Source organism: Lichenostomus cassidix, chromosome 5 (assembly GCF_008360975.1).
Source record: "Lichenostomus cassidix isolate B80296 chromosome 5, HeHo_3.0, whole genome shotgun sequence".
Taxonomy (NCBI): Eukaryota; Metazoa; Chordata; class Aves; order Passeriformes; family Meliphagidae; genus Lichenostomus; species Lichenostomus cassidix.
Genome location: NC_139486.1, coordinates 45410292 through 45436050, shown reverse-complemented (window position 1 = coordinate 45436050; position 25759 = coordinate 45410292). Strand labels below are relative to the sequence as shown.

Here is a 25759-nt window from a genome sequence, read left to right as displayed (position 1 = left end):
TCGGGTCCGGTCGGGCCAGCCCAGCGGCGGCTCTGCCCGTGGGGCTCGGCCGGGATGTGTCTCGGCCGGGATGTGTCTCGGCCGGGATGCGGCACGGCCGGGCCGTCCCGGAGCGCCAGGGAGCCTCCCGCCGCTCTCTCCGCCGCTCTCTCCGCCGCCCCGCCATGTTGGCGCAGCGCGGCGCCCTCCCGCCGCCCCAGAGCTGCCCGGAGCCGGCGGGGCGGGGCGGGGCGCTGCCGCCCTCCGCACTTCCGCGGCGGCGGCGGGCGGTACGTGGTGTGCAAGGGCCGCCAGGGCTGCCTGGGGAGGGAAGGGGAGGGAGGAGAGGGGAGGGGAAAGGAAAGGAAAGGAAAGGGCGGGGGTGAGGCCGCGCTGCGGCGGGGAGGGGAGCGGGCCGTGCCGGCGTGGGGTGAGGCGGCAGCGGGAGAGGCCGGGGCTGCCCCGCGGGGTCCGAGCTGCGGGAGGCCGCGGCGGCGCTGCTGGCATAGCCGGCGTGCGAGCTCCCTGGCAAGCTTTGGTGTATCGAGAGTCGGGCAAGTGTGGGAGGGAATTCTGAACGTCCGAGTGGAGCACCTTGTGAGAGGGAAGGGTTTAATGCTTGCACAGGTTAGAAACGGATTTATTCCCACTCTGGCTTTTATTGTTTTTATTTAAAAGTGCATCAGCAGCATGCTTCCTGGTCTTCCTTTACTAAGTGATGCAGGCTCTTTCTGCAAATGGAGTTAGAGTCTAGTTTCTTCTTAATAAATAAGAACAAACTATTAAAATAAGTTTCCAACCAAGAGTTGATACTGGATTGTCAGTAGCAGAAACCATTTTGCTCCAGGCTCGGTGCTTCCCATAAATCTGGGAGTGGATGTTGACTTAACAGTAATTGACAGATGGATACGATCCTGTCAAGGAAATGAGCACATTTTGATGTCTAATTAGAGTTCGGTGATGGTTTTTTTAACTTCTGTTCTTCAGCTGTTAGATGTTGTCTTCTTCTCAGGGAAGTGGATGCTGTTGCTAATTGTTTCTGAAAGTGAAATCAAACACCTCCAAATCGATGTATACGAGCTTCTTTGTGAATTGATATCCTGTCCACATCGTTAAGACTTGTATTGACTATGCAGGCTCTCAATTGTTCCTCTCTGCAATAGTTTATAGATCTTGCCAAGCTGGATGGAACATAGAAGATACTATCAAAAGCAACCTGCTTTGTCTCATTTTTTAGACTGTGGAAAACAAGGGGGTTACCAGTGACCTTGAAGTCAAAGTAGAAGCATAAGACCTTAATTATTCATAATAGTGATTTTCAAGCAGTATAGCAATTTAGCTTTTACCACACTCTCTGGATCCAAGAAATATTAGAAAGCTTTCTGCTTTTATTTTGCAGTTCATAAAAGACACCTAAAATCATCAAATATTTTTGTACATGAGGGTTTTGATGCTCTGTGTTCTTTGGTGATACTGGCATTGTTTTCTTTCAAGCACTTCTGCCATTGTCCTTTTACTTTTTTGGCTAGTCACATTTTCCTCTTTTTTCCTGCAGAATCCCTACAGTTAATATCTCTGGTTTGTAAATCTCACCAGTAAGCCAGACACATCCAAATACGAGTAAGTTTGTTGGGTTGTTAATTTCATGTCTGTTTCATTGAGTACATTTCCATTGACACTTTAGGGTTCCTTCTGCCACAGTACTCAGAGGCTCAGTCTGCTGCTGCAGGATCCCTCACCTCATGTTTTGTACAGAAACAAAGTACTCAAACTTTGAGCAGCACTTGTTACCAGTGCCAGTAGAACAAGTCTTGTAAATATGACTTGTAGAAATGAGCTCGTAAGTCTTTAAAGTGAGTGACAGAGTAATACAGAAAACAAGATAATTTTTTTTGTTTAACCAAAATTCAGAACATTATGGAAAAGAACCTATTTTCTTTTCCATCAGTATCTCATATTTATGAGAAGCAGCTTGATACATACCTAGAGCCCTGCTTCCCCTAATGCTACATATTTTTTTCTCTGTTTTCTTCTTATTGACTGCTGGGAGCTAGGCTGAGAAACCCATGCAACTTTTAAATGGGAAGAAGTTGGAAAAAACAACTGTATTTGATTTTTTTTTAAGTCTTCTTACAGATACAAGGTATGAGAGATGAACATGCAACAGAGCTATTGCCTACTAATTCTCAGTTCCTTAATCTGGAGCTAGGACAAGCTGCCAAAGTCATTCATCTAGACAAAAAGGACATGACCCCTCCCTTTTTTTACTTCAATTTTTTATCAATGACTTGGCAAGGAATTGAAAGCAAAGGTCTCACCTGTTCCAGTAAAGGCACAGAGTTATAAGCATAATGCTGTAATTCTTTATGTCTGTTAATTAATTTGTGATACACTGACCAGCCTAGGTAGGAGAAGAAACAAATGTTGTCTCTTACTTGCTACAGAAAAGGTAAGGTAGTACAATAATTTTTCTCTGCAGCAGACATTTATCTCAGTTTCAGCTGTAAATTTCTTCAGGGAATTCTTTGAAAACAAAGTTGCAAGGGTCCAACCCACTTCATCTCTGATACAGCTATTAAAACAAGGGATGAAAAAAGATGTTTGAGACTAGGAATAATCTCTTAAATCCTCTGCTTTTGTTGCCAGAGCAAAAGCACTGTTAAAACAGTAATGCCTTAATAAGTCTGATTCTAGATGGGAGAAGATAAGAAAATTGCTTAACTTTTAGACAAGAAAACTGAATGAAACTGGTGTATTCCTCTGTTCACAGCGATTTGAACCCTTATGTTTTCAGGAGAAGAGAAACTTGACATGGGGAAAAACACTGTGAGGCTTCTCTGTGCTTCACTTTCTCTTACCATGATTTGCTGGCTAGCTGAAGGTACCCTGTCAAAAACAGATGCAAAGAAAGGTGCTACAAAAAAACTGGAGGAAAAGGTAAGGGAAATAACTGAAATTTTTGTCTTATCTGACGTGCAGTGATCTGATTGAACTTTGGTAAATAGACTCTACCTCTGTTAAAACAGTGTTAATGCATTTCTGCTGAAGCTTATGCTCACAGATAAAACTTGAAAACTGTCCTTTCCTTCAGCTTTTCTATGTGTCACAAATGGTTCACTTCTTGGAACATTCTGGACCTTTATCCTCCATGCAAGCTGCAGAAACAGGAAGTTTTTGTCCCCTCAGGGAGCTCGCATACATCCCTTTGGAAATCAGGGTGGGGAACAGTAGTTTGGGCCAAGAGCTCCAGGTCATTTACTGGTGGAATGGAGCCTTGCCAGTGGGAAGGCTGTATGTATCCTGATGAAAGAGTTTGCAGAGCCTCCTAAGCAACAGTTCTTTTGCAGGCAGAAATTATTCAGAGTTCCACAGTAATCAGAGCAAGCAGACCCAGCATGCTGATGTCTATCTTCCCTTGCTGAACATGTTATTGCTTCCTGTCAGTATGTGTATACATCTGTCACTGTTTGTATTACTTGCTGAACATCTACCAGGAAGTAAATCTTGACTGCAGGTAATGAGGGTAATACAAGGTGTTAAGGCAGTTCACATCCCAAAATTCGGTATACTAAATCAATAGACGGCTTATGCATACCCACTATGCATCTCTTATTAAATATTCTCATTCTGTTTTTATCTGCTGGTTCAGTTGAAGCATCTTCCCTAAAGAAGAGTGTTAAAAATCTTGACCTTAAGTAACTACAATGCAGCATTCTCAGTCTAAAATATATCCAGTTTAAAAGTTGTCTTCAAATTCTTGGTTAAGAACTCCTAACCCCTTTTTATTGTTTTGGGGGTTGTTTTATTGTTTTGACAGAAAGCATTGATTAGAAAACGGAGTACCATCACCTGTCATAAGTTATGTTCTTTATTCTTATAATGTCTTGTTATATTTTTTGTTTATATGCTTTTTACCTTCCAAACAGAGTAAGTTTACTGATGATGACAAATCATTTCTGAAGATTTCTGTGTTTCAGTTTTAAATCAAAGCGCACTGCGTCGTTTAAAAGCAGTACTCAGAGCTTAGTGAAGTGATTTGTTTTTGTTGTTTTTAAAGTCTGTTGCTATTGAAAGTGGCTGTTTCATATGACTGGTTCTAATAACTGTCTTCTCTCCACAGATGCTGCATTCTGATAAAAATGTACAGGAGCGGGGATTGGTAGTTGTGGATCCAAAAGCAAAGGATATTATACTGGAACATAAAAGTTATTGCTCCAAGAAGATGAAGGAAAGACATTTCTCAGGAGATGTTCTGGGATATATTACTCCTGTAAGTAGATACAATGAATAAAATTTGTGCTTTGAATGAATATGCAGCAGACTGTGCTAACCTGCAAGTTTGCATTCCTGCTGTAAAAGTATTTTTATAGTAATGGGAACTGCTGGTTGAATATAGTCAAATAGCCAGAGAAGTATTTGAGACTGACTTGGGGTTCCGGTGGTCTCAAACCCTTGTTCTCCCATCAGTCTCTTGGAGGATGTCTAGGTCGTACTGTTTTTCTTCTCCCTGATGTTGAGAAATACACTGAGAGCAGGTGCTGGGTGTGCAGCTGCAGTGAGAGCTGCAGGTTGTGCCTGGGTGGGGAACATGGTGGGAGCCCCAGGCAAGGGACTGTGACCTGGTGCCAACCCTTTGGACAGCAAAGAGCACAGGGACCTGGGACACTGGCCAGGTGATCGGACACAGCAGAAGCCAAGGACTCAGCAGGAAGACCCCAGGCTATCACAGGCATAGAGGGTACAAAACCTCAGGGTTCCTTTGTTGGGTTTCCCTCCCCAGAGGCACCAGCTTGAGCTGTTTTTGTGTCACTGCACCGCAATTAAATTGCTTTAAGGTTCCAGACATCTGAGACTCTGCCATGGGAAACCCAGGGCTGAGCCAGTAAGGCAACCCTGTCTGACTGTGTGAGTGTGCAGAGAGCCAAGATGGGCACCCATGGGGTCAGTGGGACCACCCACTCTGAAGGGGCCTTGGTTCCAGCAGTGAAAGTTTGGAGTGGTGGGAGTGTGACTGCCAGAGTGGCTCCTGGATGGTCAGACAGGGAAGCTTCCTTAACAGTGGTTATAACAGGGATGAGAGTTTTCTCCTGTTAGTGGTGAGCCACGTGAAGCTGCAGTGAAGTCAGAACAGGAGGGCTAGCAAATTGAACCTGCTAAATCAACAGTAACAATTGTACGCTGCTGTCAAACTGATGTCTTTTGCTGCTCTGTCTCCTTCAAAGCATTCTTTCTTGCATAATAAATGTTTCATCCTTTTTTTAAGAGGATACTTTTCACTTTTTTTAGTCTTACACTGCTCAAAAGACAAATAGTTGCCCTATAAATTTTCACCTTTCTCAAGCTCTCTTGAACATAAATTCAGAATCTGTAAATTCAAAACTATGTTGGAATCTATGAACAAGTTCCTGTAGTTCAGGTGAATTAGTGTGGCTAGCACAGACCTTTCCCGTGGGAACTTTTTCTCTCTTCTTCCTGTGTTTTGTAAACAAAGATAAAGTTTGGATGTTATTAAAAACAGTTTCTTGGTTGTGGACAGTTCAAGCCTAGCCAATCAGGCCTAGGGGGAGGCTTCGAACTAACCAGTCCGAGTGACCTTTGAAAAGTCTATATAAGATGGAATTAAATAATAAAATCTTCTTCTCGATGCCACCTTTTGAACCCAGATCTTCTTACTCTGCTAGCGGCTCAACAGCGACAAATTAGCACAATTTGAAGATTGCCTTTCATGTAGCTATCAGAGATTCAAGAGTACTTTCTTATTTAAATGAAAGTAAAATCCTGGAAGGTTTCTTCAAATGAACAAATAGGGATCTAGCAGGTGATTTCTGTTAAAGAGTTTATATTGGTTAAAAGTAAACTGAGCTATATATCTTGCATCTGAGTCTCTCACTTTTATTTCTCTCCTTTGTTTTTTCAAGTGGAACAACCATGGCTATGACATTGCTAAAATATTTGGAAACAAATTTACGATGATCTCGCCAGTTTGGTTACAAGTGAAAAGAAGGGGGAAGGAAAGGTTCCAGTTCACTGGGCTCCACGATGCTGATCAAGGTGTTATTTTCTTTTTCTTGGAATATGAATTGCAATATTGTTGCGGACTAGGTAGCTTTGGCATACTAGGTGGGTTTTGCTGGCTCTGCCTCATGGATTAAGTGCTTTCATCCATGCCATTTTTTTGGGTTTTCTTCAGAGTGAACTTCTCTCTCTCCTCACCTGCTTCCACATGTGTACATAGATTATTTGTCAAAAAATGTAAGCAGGAAGATTGGCTTTTCCGCCATGCTGTCCACAAAGCCCCTCATTAAAAAAGGAAAGGGCGAAGATCCTGTCCAGGGAAAAATAGTCTTCGGTGTTTGCACTGTGCAGTTGTTTACCTGTTGTGAGTTTTGTTTGTTTGTTTTTTTTTCTTTGCAAAAACCTTTAGGTGAATTTGTTTTAGAAAGGGAAGATAAATCTAATTTGAAGATAATTTTTTTCCTTCATTGTGAGGAAAATGGCAGCAAGTTTAAATTTCAGCTTGTATGTACAAGTTCATGGTTTTGAAGTTGACTGAATGTGGAATTTAATTTGAAACAGCTACAATTCTTACCATGTTAGTGCCCACTTACAAATTCATCCTAGTGCAATGACTGGCAAGAGGAATGGATGTGACACTTCAAAGTACCATCTGAAAAAATCAAACATTCCTCCCAGCTGATGCCTGGTGGCTGCAGAAGGGTTGTTCTGAGTAGGCACTAGGGTAGTTTTCATAGTGAGGCAGAACTAAGCAGGGAAGGGCTGGGTGGGGACTACTGTAAGACTGTAGTGAATGCTGGCTATGCTGTGGTGCAGGTTAATGGCTTCAGATTCTGTGCATCACAGGATGTTCTGTCTGGCTGGATTATGAGCTGGTACTCTGGCAGGAAGATATGTATAATGAAACTATGCTACATCATTTGAAGAATGCTTGAAAATCTGTTGTTATTGTCAACATCATTTATATTTTAACAGTTCTCTTACTTGATACTGTTTGACAGGCTGGATGAAAGATGTCAGAAAAACCACCAAAAACATCAAAATAGGTGAGCCTCTGGTTTATGTTTGTTTGCTTGCTTTTTATCTTTAGCTGCTAGGAGAGAAAAGGAAGGCTTTCTTCCAGGTCTGTATCGGAGGAAGGGAGATTACCTTAGCACAGTTGTATGAAGGAAGATGTCTGAGAAGAAAAAAAAAATCTATGAACTGTAGATAGTTAAGTAACTGAAGTGTTGACCCTCATGATGCCTTAATGTTATGCCTTAACTTCTTGTCTCTGAATAAATGCTGGGTTGCAGGCCCCTCCCTGGAGGGATACTTGTATATAACACTCGATGTCTCCCTGAGGAAAGAAGTCTTCAAACTTGTTGCTTGGGTTCTGTGTAGTTAAAAAGAAAAAAAAAATCCAAATCTGAGTCAGTCAGTCAGTCAGACTTTCCTGCATGATAGTAGGAAAGTCCTGCTTTGTTTCTTCTCCCCTTGAAGCTGGGAACTCGTGGGATGTGTTACAGTGTGTGTCTTTAGGGAAAATGGCAAACATTGAGATTCTACTGTGCTGGATTTCTTATATTTGTCTATAGCAAGAATTCTGGGGAATTGTGAAATGCTTCTTGATTCAGAAGGGAGTATGAAATTTGAAATGCATTAGAAAAATTGAGTGCTCAGTCAGATATTTTAATGTATGTTAGCTGCCAGAGGATAAGGCCTTTGAAATCTCTCTATACTCTCTATACTCTTCTAAAACACTCATACATCTTGGTATTTAGAAAGGGCTTAGACACAGCTCCGTAAAATTTGTTGGGTTTTCCTGTGGGCATAATTGTCAACTGTTCTAACAGCAATTTGCCTTTCTATGTTTTTAATGTTTTGTGTTTTTAGAAAAAGAAATTACACAAGCTTAAGTGCCCATTCTTTCCAAAAGTGAAAATTTGTCATAGAACCTTGAAATGAGTAGAAAAGTGAAGTACTGGGCTGTGTATGGAGTAAATTAGAGTTTGAGATGAACTTTTCTACCTCATTATTGTGGTAGAAGAGATGCACAACTTAAAGATTGCTGTCTAGTGTTGTTGCTGTTTTAAGACTCGAGGCCCTTAGTGGTAGCTTAATTAAGATTGTTTAATCAAATTAAGGTATCTTCTCTTAAAACTTGTATCAGTGCTGACCATTAACTAAACCTAAAATGAAGAAGAATGTTCTTACAGTGTCAATTTATCTACGCTGCTGAAGTTGGTCAGAGTGAAAGGGTAATGATCTTAGTCATGGGACATGATGTTTAGTGGCATCTCTGTTTGTATCTGCAGTACTCTATTTCTGCAGAAACATTTCCAGTGTAGGTAATAAATTCTTAATTTCCACTACTGATTGACAACTTTGCCTGATAGTGCCTCGAATTTTGTTTGATGGCTGGACTTACCAAGACTTTGAGAGTATTTTTGGCAGTGAAGATGAGATAGAGGAGCTTTCCAAGAACATGGTTCTTCTAGCCAAGGTAAAAAGACTATTTATGATGCTTATAAAATAGTGTGGGATGATACTTGATTCCTTTTGTAATGGGTGTTTTCTCATTTCTAGGGATTTGTGTTCTCAAAATATTTTATTTTGAGCAAAATAAAATTTGCTCAAAACAATAATGAGGCAGGGTTCTTAATAGTGTATCTTAGTATGTGTCCAATTTTTGTAAATATGAAGTGTAGCAACACTTAAGTGCAGTCAAGTACAAGTCTAACATGAGACTACATCAGTCTGATCAACATAACCTTGTAAAATTATCAGCTGCACTGGTAACTTTTTCCTGCTTTAAATTTCTTTTACATTTCTATTAAAAATACAATTTTTGAGCAGTGGCTAAACTGCTTAGTGTTATTTTCTGATAGGAAAAGGGTCATGGGTGCAATGAGTACTGTTTTCTGTTCAGTAATACATTCAGGCTTAGTGTGATAGAGCTAAGGAGCACTTTTAACACCAGGAATAACTCACTGCATATGTGTTACTGAAGAGTTTTGCTCAGGTCTGATCAACCAGTTTCCTCAAAATATTAAGAGACTGGGGAGAGGAGAAGAGGATATTTTCTAAAGTTTTCTGGTCAACCCCTTACCTAATGGCTTTAGAGCTATGGGCATGTGGGACTAGACAAGTTGAACCCAAAAGACACTCAACATTAGTGGTTGATTTGTGGCAGCCTGCTTAATTATTGTCAGAATAAGAGTTCTCACTTGCTACATGATGTAAAGAAATCTTAGAGTGCTCTACAGGAAGTTGGTTGTAGAGCAAAACTGAGTAGTTTGTTAAAATTTTTAACTAATACATCAATTTTAGGTCCTCGGTAACAGTTGACCTCTTAAGGAGGTCAAATCAAGTACAACAGTATCCTTGATCATGCTAAGCGTAAATTATCAAAAGAGAGAGTAATTGTGGGAGATATTTGGTATCATGTCTATGCCAAATTAGCATTTACATCTTTAGACTCAAGAGATAATGAGGTCTTTTCCCCACTATACAAGTAAAAGTGTGTCAAATTATTTGCTTAACAACCATCTTCCGTTAATGTCTGAGTTTTCCTAATCCAGTATTGGTTTATTCTGTAAGAGAGATGTCATGCATAACTAACAGAGATTTTCAACTTTTGCAAGTTTGTTTAATTATTTATGCTTCTCCTGGACTTCTTTGTGAAATGCTGTGTTGAAGATGAAGGTGGTATAAGAATATAAAACATGTTGAAGCTATAATAGTATGAGAAAAATAACCGTATGTTGTACTTTTGACAATTCTCTTTATCTAGAATGAAAATTTTGATGGTTTTGTAATTGAAGTTTGGAGTCAGCTGGGAAATCAAAAGCAAAAGTGAGTATAAATCTCTAGGATGCAATTCCTAAAAAATCAGCTCCTTTAAAACGTCCTTTTAATTTGTCCATGTTGATTTCAATGTGTCTTTATAAATAAATACACTTCATTCCGGAACAACTAAAAGTTGTTCTGCTTATCTTGCAATGAGGTAGAAGGGTTTAACTCACTCTACATGAGATCAAGGATTACATAATAGTCTTCATAGTGGGTTTAGCAGGTCACATTAGTCTGTCATACTTGAGTTTTGCATGGTGTAACTGTTGTACAAGGATGAAGACAGTTGCACACTCACATGTTGGCACTGGCCTTCATCATAACATTGTTTGGTTTGGGTTTCTGGGTGAGGCTTGGAACAGTGTGATGCTTTCAAGACATAAGGGAAACACCAAACTTCTGCTTCATGAAGAAAAAGCAGAATATGGTGATGAAATTAATGATTCAGTGCAGGAATCTGAAGATTTTGTTAGTTTCTCAGAAAATTGAGGCATCCATTTCCCTAAAGCACAGTATTTCTACCAGATCTCTGTCGCCTAAAATGTCCAGGGGGAAATAGCTTAAAGAAAGCTGTACAGAATGCAGATTTCATTATGGAAGACTTTCACCTTTCATTCTTTCAGAAGAATAACTTCAGGTTATTCTTTAGGACAAATGCTGCTGACTGGTGGCATATATTAGTTACTTCTCAAACTGAGTGTACTGTTAACAGTCCTATTATAAAATTAACACTTGGGAACAAGAAATTGAAACTGCAGAATTTTTGTCACTTTGTCAAGGGCTCCATCATTTGCCCTGCAAGGAGTAATCCTTAAGCTATATGCTCTTGCTCATAATTAGGCAATTTACCAGGTTGTTCCTAAGAGCTGATCTATATACTGAGCTCTGAACCTAGTGCAGTGTTTTAAATAAGACAGTCAAGAAGGTGATTGAGGCAATTAGTAACTGCCAGTCAGAAGTGGGTGGTAGTGGCAATTTTATTTACTGTGCTTACTGTATTTAAGTAAAATTGATGTTTTCCTATTAGTTAACTTAAATATAAGGCAGACTGTGTAACTGTTATTTTAAGACTCTCTGAAGATCATTTTAAACACACTGGCATGAAAATGCTGTATTGCAAATGAAACACATGAGCAAAGCATACTTTTCTATTAGCTCCAGGGTGAGTTTATTTGTGGCATGGTAAAATATTGTTCTCTGCCAGGAGTAATGTTGGTTTAAAACAGTGTTATTTCACAGCATATGCTGAGTTGGAAGGGACCCACAAGGACTATCAAGTCCAACTGCCGTCCCTGCGCAGCACCATCCCCAAGAGTTCACACCATGTGCTCAAGTATGTTGTCCAAATGCTTCCTGAACTCTATCAGGCTTGGTGCTGGGACCACTTCCCTGGGGAGCCTGTTCCAGTGCCCAAACACTGAAAAAGATTCTTCTTAATGGGTGGAGAGCCTTTTCCTAATATCCACCTTAAACCTCCCCTGACACACCTTCAGGCCATTCCCTCACATTCTGTCAGTGGTCACCAGAGATCTGTGCCTGCCCCTCCTCTCCCCCTCATGAGGAAGCTGTAACTGCAATGTCTCCCCTCAGTCTCCTCCAGACTGAACAGACCAAATGACCTCTCAGCTGCTCCTTGTATGGCTTCCCCTCAAGGCCCTTCACCATCCCAATGATCCTCCTTTGGACCCCCTTTAGTAGCTTTATGTCATTTTTATATTGTGGTGCCCAAAACGGCACACAAGACTCAAGGTGAGGCTGCCGCAGAGCAGAGTAGTACAATCTCCTCCCTTGCCCGGCTGGCAATGCTGTGCCTGATGCCCCCAGGATATGGTTGGCCCTGCTGACTCAGATTCAACTTGCTACTGACCAGGACCCCCAGGGCCCTTTCCACAGCAGTGCTTTCGAGCATCTCATTCCCCAGTCTGTCCTTACAACCAGGGACAGAATCCAGCGTTTTCCCTTGTTGAACTTCACATGGTTGGTGGTTGCCTAGCCCTCTGATTTGTTGAGGTCTCTCTACAGGGCTTCTCTGCCTTTGAGGGAGTTAACAGCTCCTCCCAGTTTGTATCATCTGCAAACTTGCTTAGTATCCCTTCCAGTCCTGCATCCAAGTAATTTCAGAGGATGTTGAAGACCACAGGGCTGAGAATGGAGCTCTGTGGAACCCTGCTGGTGACAGGTCACCAGCCTTATGTCACCCCATCTGCTCTAACTCTTTGCACCAAACCAGTGAGCCAGTTGCTCACCCTTCATATGATGTGTTTATCCAGCTGTGTGCTGGACATTTTGTCCAGGAGGACACTATGAGAGGCAGTGTGATAAAAACTGTCTGTATTAGAGGAAGTACTGCTGTTCAGTTGCTTTAGCCTTCAGTTACCTGAGTGTTATTTAGGTGAAGCACCACTTCCATATTAGCTGTCTGTCTGTTATTGATAGAAAGGAGTGGGAAGTATTTTCCATAACTTCTGAAAAGGAGAGGGTTGTTCTCATATGGTATAATGGTAAGTGGATCCTTTTCTCTGAGCTGGTAATGTTTGATCATATGTGGCCATCTGTGAACAAAACTTTAGGATTATCCTATAAAATGTGAGATTGTTTGGCAGAAAAGCATAAATAGAAACAGAAGTTAGGAACTGCAGATTTTCCTCCATTTCAAGACCTGATCTAAGTGCTTCATTGGAAACTCATCAGTGAGTTTTTCCTCCTTTTATTGCTGCTTCCCTAGAAGTGGTTGGGGGTTTAAGTTGCACAATGCCTTGGGCTGGGCTTGCAGCATTCTGAATGATGCCAGTTTAGACAGAAAGCTGAAACTGGGCTCAGTGTGCAGTAACAGCTGTTTTGTGAATGTAGGAGATGAATCATTACATGGAAATTTTGTCTCATGATGATTCTAAATTATGGGACCAGTGCCTTCATTTTGAGATTGTGTTTGCCTATCACTTGCTTTAAAGCTCAATGGCTTGGCTATCCAGTGCCCATGGGGTTTTCCCTATTGTTTTTGGAGTGAACTGCTTCTTTGAAGAGTTCTTAAGGGGCAGAATGAAGTGACTTTATCACCTTGGCAAGCCTGCATTTTTATTGGACTTTGAGTGCTGTTACTTTGGGATCACTTAATTTCCTTTTGAGTAGCAGAGCAGGGTTATTTCTGATAAATGAGTAAGCATGGGTGGTCTTTTGCTTGGCTTGTCCCTGTCGGACGAGTTGGAGCAGCGCAATGCTTCCTTTAGCCCACAGCATGGCACTCTTGTAACGCGATTCACACCTGATCGTCCTTCAGATTGTGTCTGCCGAAAGTGGCAAACACGGGCAGTAAAGCACATTCTTAACCTTGGAAGGGTGACACGAGAGGTGTCAGCACAGAGGTGAACCCTAATGCTTTGGAGAGGTGAAGTGTTTGTAGGACAGTATTTGTGTATGCTCCAAATAAAGCATCTGTCTTAGCTGTTAGGTGCAGTGTAGGCTTTCCTGATTCAGATCCTTCAAGATCAAACACCTGGAAGCAGCTTAACCTACTTCTAGATAAAGGGACAAGAGATCATAATGATGCTCCTGGGAAGGGATATTTTGCCTTCAAACTACTTTCAGAGCAGTCTGACAATACAAGGAGACCTGGCTAGCTAATACAGTTTATTCACGTTATTTAAAGTGAACATGTTTTTGTTTCAAAATAAAATTTAAAAATCCTTCCCCCCCCCCCCATCTACAAGGAATATCTCACATAAGCAGTTTGCAACAGGTTATTAAAACTCAACACAGATACATAAAAATATATGGAAATATGCTGCAGCTGCCAGCTTGGCTTATGAAATGTTAGAGCAGTGGTGTCGATCTAGGGAAAATATTTCACAGAGAATCATTATGGCTTTCATTTTTCAAAACTTAAATTAAATGGTACCTAGCTATTAAATTAATAAACGGCATTCAGTTATTCCATATATTTCATATATCTATATTGAGGGGAAAGCTGTAGAAATTATTCCTGTCATGTTTTAAACTGTGTTATGGAAAAGATCTGTGATCTCATCCAATGCACTGCCTTAGTGGTGCAGGAGCACTTGATACAGCACATGTTTCTTTATCCAGCTTAGAGTGACTACTGGGGGATTTGCTTATGGAACATTTGTGCCTCATATGTTTCAGCTACTAAAGCAATATCCACTCTCTAAAGACTGTGTGCAGTGATACTTTCTAGCAGAGTGCACACCTAAGCAGGTGAGTCTGCAAAATAATCTGAAAACCCCAAATTAGAGTCCTAACTCACCAATAAACTGGGCTATGATTTAAAAGGGTATGAGAATTAATATAACAGAAAGCTGGATTAATTGCAGCTGAAGGTCTCTCCTCAGCTGACTTCAGCTGAGCAAGTGTCCCCATGAGATACATGTTTTCAATAGCTGAACCTGAATATTGGATGGACATTTTTATAACACATGCTCTCCCTAGTGTCTTGATATTGGGGCTCAAAAATTGCCTAAAAACTTTGCGATGATTAAGTTATGTAAGCATCTTCATGTAACAGTGCTAGCTAGCTCTTCTGTAACACATAAATCCTGTGCCCAGCCTCTTTAAGAACCTGTGATTACTGAGCATTTTTAAAACTTAGACACTTCTCTGTCAGCCGTTTGCGTGTTTCTGGAAAACCTTTTTTTTTTTGGGTGTTCAATTCAACTTTGGAAATTATTGAAAATTCTTCCTTCAAGGCCCAAGGAGTTATCTATGAAGAGTTTTCAGTGTCCTGTTTATTCTAGCTGGCATCCCAGATGAGGTGAAATGTTAAGAAGTTATGTTGTTGGCATCCACTAAAACAGGAAATCCTCTGGTTTCAGGCTCACTAAGTATCTTCTGTTTCATGTCTTAAGCAGAACTAACTTAATCTGGTTTGGGTTTTTTCAAGGAGAAAAAACTTTCCAGTCATTCTGGTTTGGGGTTATAGAATTTTAGCTTTAGCAGACTAAAGTCTAAAATCAAATTAATCCTTTGTGCTGCTTTATTTTTCATACTCATTAGATGTTGATTTTATCATTATAAATTTTTATAAGAGAATTATGTACCTAAATATATCTGCCTGATTTCATGTTAGATATCCTGAGCAGCCTCTTCTCTGGCTGTTCATGTAGGAGCCTTGGTGCCTCAAGTCTTACACAGCAACACTGCACGTGTGCTTTGAGTACTTTCACATGTATAAAACAGCATTAAGTTCTTGTGTTTGGTTTCTTAATTTTAGAAATAACACCTGTTCCATCTGAAGAACCTGAATTGTCTGGATACATGTATGTGGACCTGGTTTTGAGGGTTTTGAGGCTTTGTAATGACCACTTCAGGCTCTTGTAAATGTCTAATACAGATACTTTGAAGTACCCTCTATAGCACCGGTACCTACTACTTCTTCCCTGTGTTTTCTGGGAGTAAAATTATTAATATACAAATCACAGTGTAATCAAATTTAATGTGAGATGAAAGACTGCATCTAACTGATGCCACTTCCTTTCATGCTAGCAATCATTGCACAGTGAAAAAGTGTTCAGCTATCCACCTTTTACCCTAACACACAGGAGTCTCCGAATAAAAATCTAAATGAGCTATCCTATGCAGATAATGCTGCAGTTCTAATCTGTTTTGCTGCTTCTTATAGTTTAAACCTGTTTCTTAAATAACTATCTTATTTTTTTTCTAAAACTTTCTTGCCTGATTTAGCAATAACATATTCTAAGTTATTCATCCTGTGGCATTTAAATTTAGAAATGTACATGGCAGAAATATTGAGAGACCTGAGCAAGTGAAGGTTCTCCTGCTTATGTAGTTAACAGCTAGACAAGACCATGTCTCACTTACTAATCTCAATTGTGGGTTTTCTGAGTGGGTTTTCTTTTTTCTCCAGAGACCTGGGTATGTTGTGAAAAAGGCATAATATGCTCGTAAGATTCTCACAGGCTACATAAAAATGCACACAATATTCTGAACAGTCCAGCTTTACTTGACAGATGGCACTGCCATCACACAGAATCAATCTGAAAAACGTGATTTTTTTGTCACTCTGTGCAGAAGATGACCTTCAGGCATCTTATTAATGTTGGTAGAAGTATAGGAGGAAAAAGCTCTTCTGGCAGTTGTATCCTTCATGTTAGTTCCTGAAAAATTAATCTATTAATCAAAGATTTGCTATAATTCACTCCAGTTTCTTGGTATTAACTAGGCGATGAAATGGCAGAAAAGGGCAATTTCTTCCTCAAGTAGACAGCTTTATTTTGTCCAATTTTCTTGACAAGGCATAAATTTCAGGGAGTACTGACTCCCAATTTGTGCAAAAAGGTGACTGAAGTTGGAAAGTTGCAGTGCACTGAAGGGTGATGTAACTGAAGGGAAGGTAAAACAACCTTTCATGTCTTCTGCCTGGCTTTTCAAATGCATCTACAGCCCACTCTTGTGCACTGAAGTAAACTGTTCTACAAGCTGTCCAAAACACAGTAGACTAATGCTGGAAAAAGCGATTTCTGTGAAAGTAAGCTTTCCACAAACTTTGGGTGATGAAAATTTGGAGGTCTGCATACTTTGGGGGACAAAGTACTTTGAAATCATAAACACTTGGAAAATTTACCTACCAAATAATAGTGATAAGAGAAGGCCTGAAACAATATGAATTAAGTAGATCTACTTAGCTCAAGATAGAATCTTAAAGCTGCCAATATTTTAGTAGCTACTCTGAAGTTAAACTTGACTATAGTGAAGTGTCTGGTAAATATTTAATGAAGCTGTTTTAGAAAGATTGATTCTACTCCTACTATCCTGTACCTCATTATAATGTTTAAAATGTCAGTAGCTTTTCTTTCAAAATTGCCAATGGTAACATTGGAGAATTTTGCGTTTAAAACACCAGACAGCACTGTTGGGACACAGTAAAGTTTTAATTTATAGAACAATAAATGAATAGTCTGCTATTGCTCTTTGGGGGAGAGGGAAGAGTGCACATTTGATTTACGTAATCTGTCTTGGCCAGCACATGGAAGTGAGCCTAAATTAAGTCTTTAGCCATTAATCCTGCCTGATTTGCCAGAAAGTTTTCATGGCCCAGAAACCTGGCTTGACAGGTTAGTGAGATTAATCTAGGTTTCTCAAGCAAAAATCTGCAGTTGTCCAGCTGTCCTTTTTCTTCTTCACCTCCTTCAAGTTAAAGGTAATTATTTTCAGCCACATCAATACTGATTGAATTTGGTGGGGGGAGGGTAGGAAGTGGCTGTTTAGATGTAGCCTCTTTTAGAGTCCTGAGTGCACCAACAATCCAAACTGCACTCCTGCCCCTTTTTCAGGCCACAAATCTCTGTCCTTTGTTTACAGTTGTGGGTTCTGGTTCTGCATTATATGTTTTAAAATACTACCTTTTTTTGTGCAGTCACTGTTACTGTAAGTATGTCACTGTCTTTGTGGTTTAGTTTTTGCCTCTGAAGAATGGGAGTAAGGGTATTAGCCTTGTTTCTAAATGAAAAACGTGTTATCTTGTTCTGTATCTATGCTAGGTTCTTTTGTGCTATCCTGCCCTTTTTTTATCCCCTCTTTATATCTATCTATCTATCTTTCTATCTATCTATCATCTATCTATCATCTATCTATCATCTATCTATCTATCTTCTAAATAGTTAAACTCAGCAAATGTTTTGCATAGTTTGAAGTACTTGAAGCTCCTACAGCTAACAAAGGCAGCCAGGCAGAGAAGAGAGATTCCTGCTGATGAACACTGTAGAATAATCTAAAGGCTAGAGGAATTGATTCTTTGGTCAAATTTATCATATATGTAGCATCTCTGACATCTAATAAAGGTCGAGTTATGATGTAGTTTGGGCATAATTAGTTAAAAAGGTCACTAAGCCACAAGATACAAATAAGTGGGAAAGCTTGCTTACCTAGTTTTAATACTGATTGTAGTTTTCGATGAGATTATATCATGTGGGATTTGTGATAGATGTGTATGTTTGTGTCAATAAATGTCTTTTTAGGTTTGTGTTGTAATTTTTTAATGTGTTCCTATGGAAAAGGATCCTTCTATGCTATAATTGTTTTGTCTGAATAGTGACACTCCTAATGTGGAGTGCATGTGGTAAAGAAACAGGAGGGAAAGTTGTTGGTTTCCCAGAGCAAGAAAGGTAGAAGTACATGCTGCAGACAGACCAAAATCTGCTTCCTGTAATCCCATGTCTTCCCCCAGAAGAGAAATATAGGTGGAAGTGTGATAGTTCATTGTTCAGGGCTGTTCAGCACAGCCAGCTCTCAAATTGTAAGCAGAAAATATTGCTGGTATTGGGAAAGTGATAAAACGTGCTTTGTTTGTTTTCCAGGATTTTGAGAGTAATGGCCTTTGCAGGCCCTTGGAAGTTTTAATCAGGCATCAAACCATTTCAGGGAAAATGAAAATACTTTGTTACCTTTGGATAGTGTCTACATTGTGCAAATCAAGCGTAATTACTGTGATGGATAATTACATTGGAAGAGCAATGATTTCAAAAACCTATCTCTAGGATTATACTGGCTTGAAAGGCATGACAGTGCCAAGATGTGGTTTCTGAGAGTTCAGGTCAAATCAAGTTTAAGTGGAGCAAACAGCTTAGATGATGGGTTTTTGTCTATTCTGCCTTTCCTTTTTAAGTACTTCTAGCCTTCTGGAGTGGGTGGTGAAGTGGCTTTCCATTTGGTTCTGGTTTAAGCACAGTCCTAAACAGATCTAGAGTTCTGTACTAACATCATGTGACTGTGTGTGTGATCTTCCTGGCCAGTTTAAAAATAGAAAAGTTAACTTAGTCCTGAAAAATGAAATTATTTAACAAAGGCACTCAGAAGGGCAATATATGTAGTGTAAATTTAAGGTAATATTGGATTCCTCTTAAGAAAACATTAAACTTTGTATCTGCAGTCTGAAAGATTTTCTGTTAACATAACTCTTCAAGTCAGGAGTGCTAAAAAAAGTGTGCTAAAATAAGAATTTTAAAGTTTATTTTCCTGTTGAAATATCTAGAATATGGATATGAAAATCAGCTTTTGTTGAAAACTTTATTTAAATGATGCTTACAGAAGATTCTATTTCCAGATATCACGTTGTCAAACACCATAGGTATACAGTATGTAGGTATGCAGTAATGTATTGAGAAACAAAAGGATTGTTTATACAAGGGAAAAAAATGGCAGAAGAAATGTTTCTGAACACAGGCCTCAGAAATATCCCTTGAAGATTGCATGTTTTGCTGTGAAAGCATCTTCAAAAATTCTTGTCTCTAGCAACACAGTGACAACTTTAATCTCTTCAACAGCTGCTTTTTCAGAACAGTGTTTGATTCTTCTGTTGATCTAATTCTTTTCACCAAAAATGACCTCAAGAGGTGACCTGCTCTGATAAGTATGTTGGCTTGTTTTAAATGCTAACAATGAATAGTTAGATTAAAATGAAGCTAGGAAAAACTTAAATCGCAAGGTGATCGCCAGTTCCAATAAAACTAAAACTCGAGCTGTGCAGTGTTCTTAGTCCTTAAAAAGGGTACACCTAATAAGTCTTCCTTATATAAGAAAAGTTTTTTTCTGCTATAATAATTTGCAAAGAATTATGTTTGTCTCTCGTGCCAGCTGCATCTTTTCAATTATTTCTACTGTTACTTGTTCTTGTCAATGTATAGCAGCAGTTTTCCTGCCTTTCCCTCTAACAGTATATTTATATTTCAGGGAGTTGATTCACTTGCTCACTCACCTTTCTGAAGCTCTGCATGAAGCACAACTTACACTGATACTGGTCATCCCTCCTGCAGTTGCAGCAGGGTAAGTATTCCTATTTAGATAGCAGGTTCCAGATGAGAAATACTTTCTTGTCTGATAAACAGTGAGTTCAAAGCTTTGTTTAAAGCTGTGCAGTTTAAAAGAATAATAAATTATTTGGGTTGGATTGGTAGTCCTTTCTCCATGCATGTTGCACTGAATAGTCTTGGTAACTATGTGCATTCACATATACCTCTTAACTTTTGATGTGATAGAGGAGCCAACAAGGAGAGGTGCTATGCTGGACCTTGGTCTCCCTCACACTCCAGGTGGAGTCTTGTGATAACAGAGTACAGGGAAGAATCCCCTCTCTTGACCTGCTGGCCACACTTCTCTTGGTGCAACCCAGGATATGGTTGGCTTTCCCAGCTGTAAGTGCACAGCTGGCTGTCAATTGCATGGTTGGCAATGCAATATTATTTTTTTCTCCTCCAAGTTTCTTTTTTTCCTTTAAGATGTTCAGCAACCTTATGCCTGCATATGAAAACTCAGTAATGTAAGTCAAACACAGAAGCATTGCTAGGTAATTTTTGAAATGAGAGTCAGTAGACAGCTAAAGAAAAATGTGACAATTTCTTATTTTTCTTACCTTGGGCTGTATAGCAGTATGGATAGCCTCACAGCCAATACAGATTATGAGAGTTTAACAGCACAGTTTCAGGACAGTGTTGTACAGCCTCCTAAATTTCTTGTAGGCTGTCACATCTTTCAGTGTACATTCATTTTCAAAGTGCCAAAAAGGCTGAGAAAATTGAATGCCTGAGCAGTCTGGTAAATGTTGCTTATGTGGCTGGACTTTTCTTTGCAATGACCAAGTTTTTGTTGAGTTTTATGAGGAGGTTCTATAGCATATGGGGGAAATAAAGCATTTCTGCCTACAACTATCTGTGCAGACTTAAATGCATCTGGCTGAAAAGATTCAGGGATCCTGCAGAAGGTGACTAAAAGACTGTGTGCTGAGATCAGTTAGCATCTGCCCTGTAACTGTGGTGTCACCTCTTCTGTAGGTTAGTAATGTAACCCCATCCAAACCAATTTCTGAATATATGTACTTCCTACCGTCTTAAAACTGTAAGCCTAAAACAGTATCTACCTAATTTTGTTCTTCAGTAGCTGCCTGAAATCTCATTGCAGGTAATTTCCTGTAAAACTATGTACTTGAGTATGTTTCTTTTTTCTTTATATTTTCCTCTGTTACATGTTATAACTGATTTATACCCTTAAAATGAAATTGTTAGGTTAATGCAAAAATCATTTTGCTTCTGTGTGTGGCTGGCCACCAGATTTTGATTGGCAAAGAGAGAGAGAGAGAGAGAGAGAGAGAAGGAATGTGTTGAAGACTGTGGCAAAAGAAAGCAATACATTCCGTGTAAATTGGTAGACAATTTTGTAGAATAATACCTGTGCAGAGCCCTTTTCTTAAAGGACTGAAGGCCTACCTGCATTTTGAGGAAATTCCTTCCTATCCTTCAAGTTCCTCTGCTTTCACCTTGGTTCTGGATCATTAATCCTCTAATTTCTTGCAGATTTCCCTGGAAAATTGTGGGCTGGTATGCCTTTGCATCATATGGTTTTTCAGTGATGCTAACAAGTACTTTGAGTTTCTTCTGATTTGGTTAAATCAAAAATAAGGAGAAATTATTGTGTCTTATCTCCTGTCTGTCATTTTTTCCAGTCTTTCATGCTGCCCTCTTAAGACCCACATTTCATCCCAATTGATAGTTACTTTTAGAAGTAATTTTCTGTTGCTGTTAATTTTAGTCTATTACAGGTAAAGCAAAGTAGAACATTTTAAAACATTTTTCTAAAATGTCTTATCAGTCACTGCATCACACAGATGCTTTTTAAGATGCTAATGCATGCTCTGGTAGAGTTTAAGTAATTGCTATAAACAGTGTTCACATTTGAAGTGCATTTGTGCTTTTGGTGGTAGGGGGAAAGTGGAGAATAGCACAAACCTCAACATTCCTGTTCATTGTAATACCCATTGACATTACCCAGGCCAGCCAGAGGGACCTAAATCTGTTTTGTTTCTATAAGTCACATGGTGCCTTAAAGTTTATTTTTTCCAAATCCCTAAACAAGTGTTGGAGCTATTAGAAGACCTCTGGTTACTTAAAGATGTTTTGCCTGAATCAGAATTTGCATTAAGGTAACTTTCTTTCAGGGCTGTTTCTCTGTTGAACACCACACCAAGGTTTGGATCTTGTGTTGTCATTGCTGCTTCCTTCTGTCCTGCATTTTGACACAAAAATGAGGTCACAGTTGTGAACCCTTTCTGAACTGGGATTTAGGGATGCCCTATTAGATCTGGGAAGAGATGCATTTCTAAAGTGCAATTTTAAAACTGAAATAAGTTTTACATGCTGCTTCCTAAATGGCCATTTGCAGAGGAGCTGTGAGAAAAAACAGCTGTAGTTTATATGAAAGAATATGAAAGTCTCATTCCTCTAAAACAGTTACATATACATATATCTTTATGTGTTCCTAAAGTGTGTGGAATTTATCCATAAACCTTTATTGCCCAAGAGAATGCATTAGTCACATTCTTTTCAATCAATAATCTTACATAAGCCACCTGTCTATATCTTCCAAGTATGTGTTCTTATTACATTAGCTGGAAAAAAGACTTTAAGTTTTTGAGTAAATAGGTTGTTGAAAATACATTCATAAGTTACAGAAACATCCTAAAACATTCACAATGTCCACGCATACTTTAAAGCTTAGAAATACGTTGGATTTAATTATATCAATAATAAGAATCCTCAGATTTGCTTTCTACCTTACTTGACTTTTTGGACAGCCGCTGTACTTGCAAATATTTGATTCATAGGATACAAGGCTTGAACGGAAAAGTGCCTCCTACTGTGTATTAAATAGCTCATGTTTTGAAACTCACTTTGTGTTTTAATACTTAAATGTGGTTGGAAGTGTGCAAGAATGCATCTTACATTCTTGTAGTTTTTGGAATCAGTGTAGACTGTTAATCAAAAATACAGCAAAAGGCATGGAAATAAGTAGCATCAAGAATCAAATAATATATCAGAGTTCAGCAGCTGGTAATAGACTGATAAAGGAGACACGAACTGTATGTGGAATGCCCTACCCAACTGGGATGCTAGGAGCTGAAACATTGTCTCTTTTGTGTTCTCCCCTGATTAAAATTTAAAGAGTGCATAGTCAAATGTAAGCAGTTTATTTAGGAATTTGTAATTTAGACTCTTTTGATATTCATTAAGATCAAAGCAGTCTGTCAGCAAATGCTATCTGAAAGGAGACACTTAAGAGCTAAAAATACTAGTTTGCTGAGGGAAAGTCTGTCTGGAAAATGCAGCACTGCACATGAGATTGAGTGTGGGATGCAGGAAGGAAACGTTGGGTCATCTGTTTGTCTTCTCAAATTCAGCATTTGCAGCACAAACTAAGTGAGACTGATCCTCTACTTAACCTTGCTTCATTAACTAAAGGTCTCAGTGGCACTTTTGGATTTTGGCTTGCTTGTAAAATGTTCTGGACTAAAAGAAAACTTCTCTTTTTTAAAAAAAATTTATTTATTTTTGGGTTTTTCTTTTTGTTTGGGTTTGGTTTTTTTTTTTTTAATCCTCACATTTTATAGCTTTTTACAACATTAACCAGAGGCAGTTTGGCTGGCATAATCAAGAGTAATCAAGAGCTGGGAATGTTTTTGGGTGCTGATTAGGAGGTAGGAATCTCTCTAGCAAGCTTTTCTGCCAGGGAGAATGTATGCAGAGCCCCCACAGTGGCAGAGATTGGGATAGTTTTTTTTCCACCTGATGTCCAGGAATTACATTATTTTCCTGCAAACATGACTGATTTTCAAGAGGGGGGAACAAAGGAGCCTAAGTTATTCTCTACAAAGTGTGTATGTGTGTTATACTGTAATTCTGCCTTGGTATCAGAATCTTGCAGTTGTAGATGTCTGAAGAGACAGGCAAGGATTGCAGTGGTGTGCAAGTGGTTGCTAGAGCAGATGATTTGCTGAAGACTTCCATCCTATCTTCCCACAGATTGTCTCAAAAAGTTAGAATTTTATTGCTTTTAACATTCATGGAGATTGATGCATGCATAAACCATGAGTACCATTTCTAAAAGGTCAGTGGGTTGCCAGGCATATTCTGTACATTGCTGATGGTGAGTAACTCCATTGGTCCTACTTATCCTGGGCTTGATTAAATTCCTGCCTTAAATATATGCATTTCAGTGTTTTACAGTGCTGCAGAAATTATACTGGAGAGAGCTATGTGGATGTTTTTATACTGATTTCACAAATCTTTCCAAATAGGATAGCTGTGCTGGAGTCAACTACTTTTATGCCTATATATGTGCATGCATAACTGTGTTGGGGCTAAAAAAGTATGGAAAATGGACCTTGAAATTTGGTTGCACCTCTTCTCATAAGTCATAGACATTGGGTTGGTTATTTTGTTTCTCTGTATTTAAATTCTTTATAATTATGGATGTATTTTCAAAGCACAAAGTGATACTTTGTACAGTAACTCTTTTCTGTCTACAGGTAAATTAAATTATGTCTGACTAGACGATTGCATGTTTTGTCCAGGTTTAGCACCATTTTATCCTTTGTGCTTCCCAGTTACTGTCAAGAAAGCAATAAAGGAAATTAATTTCTTTACATAAACTATCATTGGAAAGAGCATCAATAATGTTCCCGTGTCTTGCTGTCCTGACAAAGAACAAAGACAAAAAGTTCTTGGAAACTGTAGGTAGAGTGTTATCTTCACAGGGGTTCTCAGTCTATCCATGACTGCATAGCCATTGCCTTCCTGGCATTTGCAGTTTATTACAGACTTTAGACATATGATATAAATATGTTAAGGCTCAGTATATACTCATTAAAAGCTATTAGTTTTGTGAAACACAGTGTTAAATAACTCTGTATTTTGATTGTTAGTAGTCGCTTTCCTTGGGCTTTTATTGTCCCCTGAAGTATAATCCTTTGAACAATGTAGGAATAAAAATGACATTGGTTATATCACTTCATAATAAAATACTGTACTCGTTACTGACACATTTTGATGGTTAGGATATGCACCAGGCAGTTTGTCCTATGTGATGGATTTCCTTTTAACACACCTATCTTTAGGCTATAAGACAGTAGCCACTCCTTGAATAACAGATGATACTTTATCTCTTGATGCTGTATGGAATGTGTAAATGGGAGAAAGTAAACTGTGAAGTAAGGAAGTAAACTCAGTTGCTGAGGTGAGAGGCTGCACTGTCACTATTAAGAGTTTTAGAATTACAGATACACCTATTGCTGCATTTCCAAGGGAAAAAAAATCAAAAATCTGCTGAAAATCTCTAAAACTTCGGAGCTTTGTATGTATCGATCATAATTAAAATGCTGGGGAGACAGTGTTAGAAAGAGACTGTTCCAATTGTTTAAGAAGCCTCAGGTAACACAAAGTAGCTTTGCACTTCAGTAATTTCATCAAATCTAGCATGATAATAACAAGGTATATATCAGTCTTTGATCCTTGATTTAAGTAATTGTATGCAAAATAGCTGCTGTTCTTAGCTGTGTTTTAATAACATGCCTACCAGTACAAAGCAGAGGTCAGTGAGCAGGATGGTTTCATTTAACCTTGTGGGACACTGTGTTGGGGATTATTAGTAAGAGTGAAGCACATTGTAAACAAACCACTGGAGCTATCATTGTCCTCGTGACATTCTCAAAAAATACTACAGTTGGTAAATTGCATACAGTTTAGCTAGAATAATTTGTTATCTCCTGGCTAGTTTCTGATAGCATATATCAAAGTAGTATTTAAATTAGAGCCAAACATGTTTCTGCCTGATAAAAGGTACACTTAACCTCACAGCTTCTAGAAAAAATTGTCTGTCTTTATTGATTTCTTGAGGTGCACATCTGTGGTGCAGCTGCTTTCATTTTAAAGCTGCAGAAATCCAATCCACTTTCTCTCTTCAAATATTTGAACATAATGTATGTTTTTGTCTCATCAAAATACAGCAAGCATCCCTAACTTTGGATTTCTAATTTGCGTATGTAAGGAAAAAAAATCTAAAGCTTCTTTTCCTATTACTTAAAACTTCTCTAGGTATGCATTTTCAGTATTTTTCACCAATAAACTGCCACTTCTTC

The 25759-nt window shown here is 39.0% G+C and overlaps 1 protein-coding gene across 4 annotated transcripts in view; it reads left to right on the top strand.

Annotated features, from left to right (window-relative positions):
• Positions 1-250: 250 nt before the first annotated feature.
• The window catches only part of CHID1 (chitinase domain containing 1), a 102248-nt gene continuing 76739 nt past the window's right edge, over positions 251-25759 (top strand). The window contains exons 1-9 of one of the 4 annotated variants that reach the window (XM_085062804.1): positions 451-606; positions 1535-1599; positions 2774-2916; positions 4100-4249; positions 5898-6030; positions 6996-7040; positions 8373-8479; positions 9770-9831; positions 19528-19620. In XM_085062804.1, the coding sequence (XP_084918930.1) occupies positions 2791-2916; positions 4100-4249; positions 5898-6030; positions 6996-7040; positions 8373-8479; positions 9770-9831; positions 19528-19620 (716 nt within the window). In that variant the 5' untranslated portion in view covers positions 451-606; positions 1535-1599; positions 2774-2790. Of the gene's footprint in view, positions 270-450; positions 607-1534; positions 1600-2749; positions 2917-4099; positions 4250-5897; positions 6031-6995; positions 7041-8372; positions 8480-9769; positions 9832-19527; positions 19621-25759 lie in introns of those variants that run through there. The other 3 variants (XM_085062803.1, XM_085062806.1, XM_085062805.1) reach the window with 3 other exon arrangements.